The sequence below is a fragment of the Centruroides sculpturatus genome, unplaced genomic scaffold, assembly GCF_000671375.1.
Source record: "Centruroides sculpturatus isolate CEXI.00-Female unplaced genomic scaffold, Cexi_2.0 scaffold511, whole genome shotgun sequence".
Classification (NCBI taxonomy): Eukaryota; Metazoa; Arthropoda; class Arachnida; order Scorpiones; family Buthidae; genus Centruroides; species Centruroides sculpturatus.
Window position 1 is genome coordinate 134,896 of NW_019384727.1, and position 12,175 is coordinate 147,070.

Sequence of the window (12,175 nt, forward strand, 5' to 3'; positions counted from 1 at the left end):
ATACAGTCGACCCCCCTATAATTACGGTCCCTATAATTACGATTCCTATAAAACTACGAAAAAATATACGTATTTTGGAAATGTTGAGTCGGATTAGTGTAGAATTGATTAATTTTATGGAAGAAAACCTTTCAATCAGCCGTAGTCCGTAAACTTGACACGTGTCAAGCTGTGATTGGAACGACTTGTAAGAAATCGGATTTCTAATAAATTGGAACGTATCTATATCTTATAGGGGGTTGACTGTATTGCAGTAATTTTTTATACTCCTATTGGTCTTCAACGGAAACTTAATCTTTTACAGAATTATCTTTTACACTAATAGACTACATATTAATGAGGCTAAATCTGAGGTAATGATTTTCTGGAGAGGAGGTAAGTTGTAAAAGGCTGATAAATTCTATTTATTCAATTCTGAATTAGAAGTGGTGTTGTCCTATAATATTTGGGTATTTATTTCACTCCATGGGGCTAATTTTTTTTTACATTTAGAGAAGGTAATTACAAAATTTAAACTTAAACTTGCTAATGTAATGTAATAGAGTTTATGATTAGAATGAAGCAATCTTCTGTTAAGTCATACTTTTGATTGTTCGATATGATCAAACTTAGGTTTTATGTTTTCTATTTGGGATCCATGTCTTATTGACATCCATCTGTGTTGGAGAATTCACAATTGAGATTCATTAGATCAATTTTCATCTTAATCATTCAGTTCTTAGACCTGTTTTGAGATCTGAATTAAGGTAGACTACCATTGACTATAAGTTTAACTATGGTTATTTTTCGTTATTGGTTCAAGATTCTAGAACTGCAAGAGTCTGATCTCAGGAGGTTGGTTTATAACAAATTAATTTTAGCAAACACTAATCCTTCGGTTATGACTTGGTTTTCCTCTGTGGAGCATTTATTATTTAATTTGTGGGTCAATACTTTAAAGTGTCTTATCACTTTGTTCCTTTCACACATTATCAAGCCATTTTATCAAATGTATCTTTTAATTGATAGTATTGTTACCAGAGGGAAGGTTTTAACATTTTACATATTGACAAGGAGGAAAAGCCTCTAAAGAAAGGCCGTCTTCACCATGAGACTGTTCTGTTCTGATGATGTGCAAAGGGATGAAGTGAGTAGATTGATGTGAGTAGTGAAGTGAGTAGATGAAGTGAGTATTGTCTATTTAAAAATTTTTGTAATTTTTTTAAGTTTATATTTATTGTCCTGACCATTTTTTCAAACATATAAAACACTTATGGTGGAGGAGAAGATACATTGGAGGGGTAGCAGTTCCAGTAACTTTTTCTTTTTATACATTTAAAAAGAAAATAATTGTATGTAAAATAGAAATTTGCCAATATGGAAAATTCTATTGTGTTCCATTTTAGACAGGTTTTATTGTATATTTTTGTCTAGCTTTACAATATCTTCCAAAATATTCAATTACATTCAAAAATTAAAAATTTCATAATAATTTATTATTAAATGTAACAACATTTTTGAAAATGTTTTAAAACACTCTCATTCAAGATTTGTTTGAATGTTTTTGAATATTTACCCGCTTAAAATTGTGTAATTGTTGATTATATGATGTAAAGTGCTATATGTGAAGTGAATTTCTTTAAGAATAATTTATAAAAGAAATTAAATATTAAAACCAATTTTTCTTGCAATAAATTGAACTGATCAGAAAATACGGTTAGATCTAAAAACAGTCGCATCTAATTCACAAAGTTTTAAATGTCAAATTGCAACTCTTGAGCAATTTATTGTCATTTGATATCTTTTAAAGATTGTGAGAACTAAAAGTGTTTTTTTTTTAATATGTTAAACATTTGAAATTTTAAATTTTTATGATGTCTTGTAAATTAATATTATATATATATTGAGTGCAAAGCTGATAATGGCTGTAGTAAAGCCAAAAACAGTACCATTTATTTTCTTATAATAATGGATTGAAATCCAACATTAGAATTTTGTGTTTTTATACACGTTTTCATTGGCATTATAACAATAAAATGATTATTCTTACAATTGCAATATGATTTAATTATAAAAGAGACTTTTCTGGAAGTAGTAAATAATCTTAACTATAATTGATGAAGCATAGATCTTTGTTGAAAGCTGAATATTTCCTAAAACAATATTGAATTGCTTCACTCCCTATGTTGAAATTATTAATGTTTCTTGGAGTTTGTTTGATTGAAAACCTACGTTTTAATTAACCAAATGATCTGCCAGATATTTTATTGGGATATTTTGAGTCTAATTAGTAAACTGAAACAAACTTAAAATAGCCTGATAAAAATCTGGCAGATTATTTATTTATTCTAATAAATTGAGTTAAGGACATTATCTTATATTTTAATTAAATATTTTCAGAATTAAATATATTAAATATAAATTTAAATAATATGTGTGATATTTCTATCTTTATTACATTAGGAATCATATTGGTAGAATGTCAATATTGAAAAAATTTAAATTAAAAAAACGAAATGAATTTGCTATAAAATCATTTTTTTTTAATGTTACAATTTATATGTAAGTTTTTGTAGGAAAAAAAATTAGGAATTAAGATTATTATTAATTCTGAAATCAAATTAGAATTATTTTAATGTATTTTCTTTATTTTCAACATATCTAATTTTAAATAAAATTAATGTCTATTTTATGTACATTAATAAATAATGTTAAATGAATAAAGAAATTTTGTTTAAATTAAATAACTAAATTTACTCTCCAGACATTCAACACAATCGAGCGAGTCGAGGGAGAGACTGGATTTTCCGAATCGTCTCTCCCACACAGGTACATCCAATAGAAATTGCAGCTCCTTCGAGAGACGAAATGACTGACTGGGTTCAGAAAATAAGAGAGACTGCACAGTCGGCCAATGACATGGTAAGATTTATCGATACTTTTTACTAAATTATTTTGAAACATACCCTAATGAACTGTAAACAAACATCATCACTAAACCCGATATATATATGCTTTGCTGGGGTTTGCGATGGCCGTTGAGTGCCTTAGAAGATGTTTACAGGACGAGGGCACAATTGCGTCCCCAGCTGGCACCATAATAACTGTCAATGGTTATAACCTATTCTTATATATACTGGAAGAGGAGATTGGACTGGAGGTCCGGGTAGCATAATTGGCAACGCATCTGCACAGTAAGCAGGAGTTATGGGTTTGAGTCCCACTCCGGTCCAATTCTTTTCTTCCAGTAGTTCTAAATTATTTAATTAAAATTATAATTATTAAATTTATCAAGAGATGGCACCTAATGCCTAATTCTATTGCCAAATTGTCTTATAATTTATTAATATTATAGCTGTTTCTAGTCCAATAATAAACAGCATTGGTTGGTGTGTAGCTAATGAACTGTTTTGAAGCAGTATATTTAATATCAATGTTACACATAATATCGCCATTATTATATATTATCTTTCAAATAGTTTTTGTGATATTTGTGATTAATTCAATAATAGTATATTAAACTAACTGAATATTGAGCAAAATTGATCTTATTATTAATATATTTTTTCATACTTGCATTATTTTAAAAGAACAATTGGATTCCAATCTTAGAACGAACAATTTTTAAAAAATTATATTCAAACATATGCACATGTTATGTATCATTGTTGTTTCTTTGTTCTTCGCATACGTAGCGCCACGCATAGGAAAGCACGTTGCCATCTTTGGTGTTAATACATCTCCCTTCTGGCCAGCTCTGTATATCTCCAGGGCTGTATATAACACCAAAGATGGCAACGCGCTTTCCTATGCATGGCGCTATGTATGCAAAGAACAAGGAAACGATGACGATACATAACACGCGCATATGTTCGAATATAATTTTTTAAAAATTGTTTGTTCTAAGATTGGAATCCAATTGTTCTTTTAACCTGATGCAGACCTCGACTGAGGCTGAAAATATTTGTTTTACGAATGGTTAAGAAGTACCAGACAATAAAGGTAAACGAGTGAGTACAAGGTTTTTCAAAATACCGGTATTTGGAATAGAAGAGTTGGGCTTTATATATACACTGCAGCTGACACTAAATGAATGTATATTTTCTCAACAAAATGTGAAAACTATAATCACAATTAATAGAAATATTGTCACACATTTTAATCATTCTGCGTAGCTGTAAGCAAATTGGAAGATTTGCAAGACAAGTTAAGTTTGCAGAAACACAAATTAATTCAAGATGTTCCTACTTGCTGGAATTCTACATACTATATGGTGGAACAGCAAAAAGCCCTTGTCACATATGCTATATATCAGGGGTGTCCAACCTTTTTGTTTCTCTGGGCCACATTGGAAGATGTCATGAAATTTTGGGCCACAAGTATATTATACATACTTGTGGCCCAATCATTAAATATATTTGTATATTTAAGGATTAACATGTCTAGATTATAGAAATAAGTATTAAATCTTTATCACGAAAAAGGATATTTTAAAAAATTACTTCTACAGACACTTTTAATTTCTACATAGAAATAGATAAATTCATTTATTATAAAAGAGATGAACAAAAATTTATCTGAAAAACACAAATATTTGTTAATTTTAAAATTTTGCTGGATGATAAAATTTTTTTAAATAAAAAGACATAGTTGCTTCCAAAAAGCTTTGTTGATCACCATTTATTCTGGAACATTTTAAAGAAATAAACGGTGATCAACAAATAATTGTAAAAGCCTTACTGTCCTTAAATTCTAATGTATTGTTAATTGTCTACTTGGACTTTACTTATTAATAGGTCTTAATACTGGTGTTTAAAGATTGGCACAGCAATTAGAGTTAGTTCAGGAAAGAACAAAATTTCTTTATTATATCACCTGTAGTAATAATTTCTGTTTATATGTCAGAAATTATTACTACGGCTAGAGAGGTCTACAGCTCCTGATTTTGGACAAGGAGAAGTTTGTTTTGTGCAAGGAAGAGGATTTTCTGACCAGAGCCTCGGATTTCCTCAGGCTTTCCCATGCTGAAGTTTTACAGTCTGATCCAACCCCTTCGGTACTAAGGAAGGCTAGGAAAATAATATCTCTTCCAAGTATTTCCGCTCTTCCTGCATGTGTGGATCCGCCGCCCAATGTAGCTTGTCCTAGGCTCTTTTTTGAAGTAAAAACCCATAAGGAGAACTGGCCTCTAAAACTGCTGGTTAATAAAAGGTCCCACCCAACCTACCACCTGGAGAAGGCTATAGCTAAGTTACTGGGTGGGCTCCTTCCTCCATCGCCCCTAGTTACGTCATCGTCCATTGCAGCAAAGGCCGCTATTTCTTCTGTATTGGATAATCTATCCCATAGCAATTACAACTTCTACAAGATGGATGTGGTTGCACTTGGTACCACAGTTTGAGGTGGTTATGCTTGCCAATGCTATGCTTGTTAAGGAGAGCTTTATAGCGCAGCAAATCCTAGAAATACGAGAGGCCTTGCTTTTTATCATGGAAAATAATTACTTTCGGTTCAACGGGAAAGTATATCTACAGAAACAAGGGGTACCTATGAGCTCTCTGATATATTGGCAAAATTACTCATGAGGCGTGTTGAGCAGAGAGTATTTAGCTCCCCTCTCACCGTAGCATACCCGCTATTATATCTTAGATACGTGGACGATATCATAGTAGCCTGGCAACACACGGAAGAGAAATTCCGTATCCTCAAAAGTTATCTTATGGAGGTTTATTCTACCATTAAGTTTACCTGGGAAAAGGAAAAGGGAGGTGAGATTGCGTTTTTAGATTTAAAGATCACCAAAGCCCAGGATGGGATAGAGTTCTCCATGTTCCATAAGTTCAACAGCATACCTCCTTTAATCCCTGCCACCGCGTACCAACCGCAGCACTACGTCAACGCAGCTATTGCCCCTCTAATTAGAAGGGCCTTTTTGTTGTCTTCCAATCAAGCTCTTGTCAACATCGAGCTTGAAGCTATAAGTGCGGCAGGTTATGCTAGATATAAGTACAGGTACATCCTTAGAAAAGTTAAACGGTCTCTATTTCCTGACACAACTTTGCAGGCCTCGGAAGAATGTACGATAATCCAGCTGTCATTACCATTCTGTGGCCATATTACTGGCCGCATTTGCCGTATTTTTAGGCAGCATGCGCTTTTCCTACCAGTGTCGCCACGACCAAACCTTAGAAGAGTGTTATGCAATGACAGGGATCCTTTTTTTGTGCTAGAGCAGTCTGGAGTGTATTCCATCCCATTGGAAAGTACAATAGCCGGTACACATACCCAGTATATCGGAGCGACATCCAGAATGTTGTCTTGCCGCATCTCCGAACACAAACAATCTATTAGTATGGGTAGGTGCGACACTGAGTTGGCAAGATTGGTGTTGCAACACCAATACACTCTGATGTGAAACCAAGTGGGGATACTCAAACAGTGTGATAGCAGGAACCTCTTGTATATATGGGAGGTACTATTTACCAGCGTTGCTAAATCCATGCAACACCCCCACGCTGGATGTGCCTTCCTTGTGGGTCAACTTATACAACAGGTTAAAACAACATCACTAGCTCCGCATTCTCGCAAAATAATCTATTGCTCATGCGCGTCGGCATTGAGCGCGCATCTTTCAAATTCTCTGTTTTGTTCTATTTTGAGTTTATTCCAATGCTGGTTTGCCGTTGCTGTAATTTGAATTTGAAAGTTATTAACTGTTCTATCAACCTGAAGAAGACGAAAATAGTTTCGTTGAAAGCGCTAGTTGTTTGTAGTGATAGCTGTAGGTTGTTAACGCTTAGATGATAATTTTCTCACCTTTACTTATCCAATATTCGGTGTGAAGTCCAATATTATTTTTTCACTTTTAAACCTTTGGTTCTTCTTCAGGTGAAAAAACGGGCAAACCAATTTACGTTCGATTGAGCTGATCTTTTTTGAAAGAATTCTGAAATGGAATATCGTCGGAAACCCGTGCAATCGTTGTCATCATTTGCGCATGCGCCATTGTGAGCCTAACTTTCATCTCATCATGTGTCGTATACCAGGGTTTGCTACGCTACTGATAATGATATTTCTTCTTTGCTGTTGATACAATTNATTGAGTGCAAAGCTGATAATGGCTGTAGTAAAGCCAAAAACAGTACCATTTATTTTCTTATAATAATGGATTGAAATCCAACATTAGAATTTTGTGTTTTTATACACGTTTTCATTGGCATTATAACAATAAAATGATTATTCTTACAATTGCAATATGATTTAATTATAAAAGAGACTTTTCTGGAAGTAGTAAATAATCTTAACTATAATTGATGAAGCATAGATCTTTGTTGAAAGCTGAATATTTCCTAAAACAATATTGAATTGCTTCACTCCCTATGTTGAAATTATTAATGTTTCTTGGAGTTTGTTTGATTGAAAACCTACGTTTTAATTAACCAAATGATCTGCCAGATATTTTATTGGGATATTTTGAGTCTAATTAGTAAACTGAAACAAACTTAAAATAGCCTGATAAAAATCTGGCAGATTATTTATTTATTCTAATAAATTGAGTTAAGGACATTATCTTATATTTTAATTAAATATTTTCAGAATTAAATATATTAAATATAAATTTAAATAATATGTGTGATATTTCTATCTTTATTACATTAGGAATCATATTGGTAGAATGTCAATATTGAAAAAATTTAAATTAAAAAAACGAAATGAATTTGCTATAAAATCATTTTTTTTTAATGTTACAATTTATATGTAAGTTTTTGTAGGAAAAAAAATTAGGAATTAAGATTATTATTAATTCTGAAATCAAATTAGAATTATTTTAATGTATTTTCTTTATTTTCAACATATCTAATTTTAAATNTAAACAATTCTTGCCTATTGTTTAAATTAAATAACTAAATTTACTCTCCAGACATTCAACACAATCGAGCGAGTCGAGGGAGAGACTGGATTTTCCGAATCGTCTCTCCCACACAGGTACATCCAATAGAAATTGCAGCTCCTTCGAGAGACGAAATGACTGACTGGGTTCAGAAAATAAGAGAGACTGCACAGTCGGCCAATGACATGGTAAGATTTATCGATACTTTTTACTAAATTATTTTGAAACATACCCTAATGAACTGTAAACAAACATCATCACTAAACCCGATATATATATGCTTTGCTGGGGTTTGCGATGGCCGTTGAGTGCCTTAGAAGATGTTTACAGGACGAGGGCACAATTGCGTCCCCAGCTGGCACCATAATAACTGTCAATGGTTATAACCTATTCTTATATATACTGGAAGAGGAGATTGGACTGGAGGTCCGGGTAGCATAATTGGCAACGCATCTGCACAGTAAGCAGGAGTTATGGGTTTGAGTCCCACTCCGGTCCAATTCTTTTCTTCCAGTAGTTCTAAATTATTTAATTAAAATTATAATTATTAAATTTATCAAGAGATGGCACCTAATGCCTAATTCTATTGCCAAATTGTCTTATAATTTATTAATATTATAGCTGTTTCTAGTCCAATAATAAACAGCATTGGTTGGTGTGTAGCTAATGAACTGTTTTGAAGCAGTATATTTAATATCAATGTTACACATAATATCGCCATTATTATATATTATCTTTCAAATAGTTTTTGTGATATTTGTGATTAATTCAATAATAGTATATTAAACTAACTGAATATTGAGCAAAATTGATCTTATTATTAATATATTTTTTCATACTTGCATTATTTTAAAAGAACAATTGGATTCCAATCTTAGAACGAACAATTTTTAAAAAATTATATTCAAACATATGCACATGTTATGTATCATTGTTGTTTCTTTGTTCTTCGCATACGTAGCGCCACGCATAGGAAAGCACGTTGCCATCTTTGGTGTTAATACATCTCCCTTCTGGCCAGCTCTGTATATCTCCAGGGCTGTATATAACACCAAAGATGGCAACGCGCTTTCCTATGCATGGCGCTATGTATGCAAAGAACAAGGAAACGATGACGATACATAACACGCGCATATGTTCGAATATAATTTTTTAAAAATTGTTTGTTCTAAGATTGGAATCCAATTGTTCTTTTAACCTGATGCAGACCTCGACTGAGGCTGAAAATATTTGTTTTACGAATGGTTAAGAAGTACCAGACAATAAAGGTAAACGAGTGAGTACAAGGTTTTTCAAAATACCGGTATTTGGAATAGAAGAGTTGGGCTTTATATATACACTGCAGCTGACACTAAATGAATGTATATTTTCTCAACAAAATGTGAAAACTATAATCACAATTAATAGAAATATTGTCACACATTTTAATCATTCTGCGTAGCTGTAAGCAAATTGGAAGATTTGCAAGACAAGTTAAGTTTGCAGAAACACAAATTAATTCAAGATGTTCCTACTTGCTGGAATTCTACATACTATATGGTGGAACAGCAAAAAGCCCTTGTCACATATGCTATATATCAGGGGTGTCCAACCTTTTTGTTTCTCTGGGCCACATTGGAAGATGTCATGAAATTTTGGGCCACAAGTATATTATACATACTTGTGGCCCAATCATTAAATATATTTGTATATTTAAGGATTAACATGTCTAGATTATAGAAATAAGTATTAAATCTTTATCACGAAAAAGGATATTTTAAAAAATTACTTCTACAGACACTTTTAATTTCTACATAGAAATAGATAAATTCATTTATTATAAAAGAGATGAACAAAAATTTATCTGAAAAACACAAATATTTGTTAATTTTAAAATTTTGCTGGATGATAAAATTTTTTTAAATAAAAAGACATAGTTGCTTCCAAAAAGCTTTGTTGATCACCATTTATTCTGGAACATTTTAAAGAAATAAACGGTGATCAACAAATAATTGTAAAAGCCTTACTGTCCTTAAATTCTAATGTATTGTTAATTGTCTACTTGGACTTTACTTATTAATAGGTCTTAATACTGGTGTTTAAAGATTGGCACAGCAATTAGAGTTAGTTCAGGAAAGAACAAAATTTCTTTATTATATCACCTGTAGTAATAATTTCTGTTTATATGTCAGAAATTATTACTACGGCTAGAGAGGTCTACAGCTCCTGATTTTGGACAAGGAGAAGTTTGTTTTGTGCAAGGAAGAGGATTTTCTGACCAGAGCCTCGGATTTCCTCAGGCTTTCCCATGCTGAAGTTTTACAGTCTGATCCAACCCCTTCGGTACTAAGGAAGGCTAGGAAAATAATATCTCTTCCAAGTATTTCCGCTCTTCCTGCATGTGTGGATCCGCCGCCCAATGTAGCTTGTCCTAGGCTCTTTTTTGAAGTAAAAACCCATAAGGAGAACTGGCCTCTAAAACTGCTGGTTAATAAAAGGTCCCACCCAACCTACCACCTGGAGAAGGCTATAGCTAAGTTACTGGGTGGGCTCCTTCCTCCATCGCCCCTAGTTACGTCATCGTCCATTGCAGCAAAGGCCGCTATTTCTTCTGTATTGGATAATCTATCCCATAGCAATTACAACTTCTACAAGATGGATGTGGTTGCACTTGGTACCACAGTTTGAGGTGGTTATGCTTGCCAATGCTATGCTTGTTAAGGAGAGCTTTATAGCGCAGCAAATCCTAGAAATACGAGAGGCCTTGCTTTTTATCATGGAAAATAATTACTTTCGGTTCAACGGGAAAGTATATCTACAGAAACAAGGGGTACCTATGAGCTCTCTGATATATTGGCAAAATTACTCATGAGGCGTGTTGAGCAGAGAGTATTTAGCTCCCCTCTCACCGTAGCATACCCGCTATTATATCTTAGATACGTGGACGATATCATAGTAGCCTGGCAACACACGGAAGAGAAATTCCGTATCCTCAAAAGTTATCTTATGGAGGTTTATTCTACCATTAAGTTTACCTGGGAAAAGGAAAAGGGAGGTGAGATTGCGTTTTTAGATTTAAAGATCACCAAAGCCCAGGATGGGATAGAGTTCTCCATGTTCCATAAGTTCAACAGCATACCTCCTTTAATCCCTGCCACCGCGTACCAACCGCAGCACTACGTCAACGCAGCTATTGCCCCTCTAATTAGAAGGGCCTTTTTGTTGTCTTCCAATCAAGCTCTTGTCAACATCGAGCTTGAAGCTATAAGTGCGGCAGGTTATGCTAGATATAAGTACAGGTACATCCTTAGAAAAGTTAAACGGTCTCTATTTCCTGACACAACTTTGCAGGCCTCGGAAGAATGTACGATAATCCAGCTGTCATTACCATTCTGTGGCCATATTACTGGCCGCATTTGCCGTATTTTTAGGCAGCATGCGCTTTTCCTGCCAGTGTTGCCGCGACCAAACCTTAGAAGAGTGTTATGCAATGACAGGGATCCTTTTTTTGTGCTAGAGCAGTCTGGAGTGTATTCCATCCCATTGGAAAGTACAATAGCCGGTACACATACCCAGTATATCGGAGCGACATCCAGAATGTTGTCTTGCCGCATCTCCGAACACAAACAATCTATTAGTATGGGTAGGTGCGACACTGAGTTGGCAAGATTGGTGTTGCAACACCAATACACTCTGATGTGAAACCAAGTGGGGATACTCAAACAGTGTGATAGCAGGAACCTCTTGTATATATGGGAGGTACTATTTACCAGCGTTGCTAAATCCATGCAACACCCCCACGCTGGATGTGCCTTCCTTGTGGGTCAACTTATACAACAGGTTAAAACAACATCACTAGCTCCGCATTCTCGCAAAATAATCTATTGCTCATGCGCGTCGGCATTGAGCGCGCATCTTTCAAATTCTCTGTTTTGTTCTATTTTGAGTTTATTCCAATGCTGGTTTGCCGTTGCTGTAATTTGAATTTGAAAGTTATTAACTGTTCTATCAACCTGAAGAAGACGAAAATAGTTTCGTTGAAAGCGCTAGTTGTTTGTAGTGATAGCTGTAGGTTGTTAACGCTTAGATGATAATTTTCTCACCTTTACTTATCCAATATTCGGTGTGAAGTCCAATATTATTTTTTCACTTTTAAACCTTTGGTTCTTCTTCAGGTGAAAAAACGGGCAAACCAATTTACGTTCGATTGAGCTGATCTTTTTTGAAAGAATTCTGAAATGGAATATCGTCGGAAACCCGTGCAATCGTTGTCATCATTTGCGCATGCGCCATTGTGAGCCTAACTTTCATCTCATCATGTGTCGT

General features: G+C 34.0%; 1 protein-coding gene across 1 annotated transcript in view; it reads left to right on the forward strand.

The window, feature by feature from the left end:
• Positions 1-12,175, forward strand: part of LOC111628132 (1-phosphatidylinositol 4,5-bisphosphate phosphodiesterase gamma-1-like) — a 129,192-nt gene that overhangs the window by 89,086 nt on the left and 27,931 nt on the right. The window contains exon 14 of the mRNA XM_023371857.1: positions 2,744-2,901. Coding sequence (XP_023227625.1) covers positions 2,744-2,901 — 158 coding nt within the window. The remainder of the gene's footprint in view (positions 1-2,743; positions 2,902-12,175) is intronic.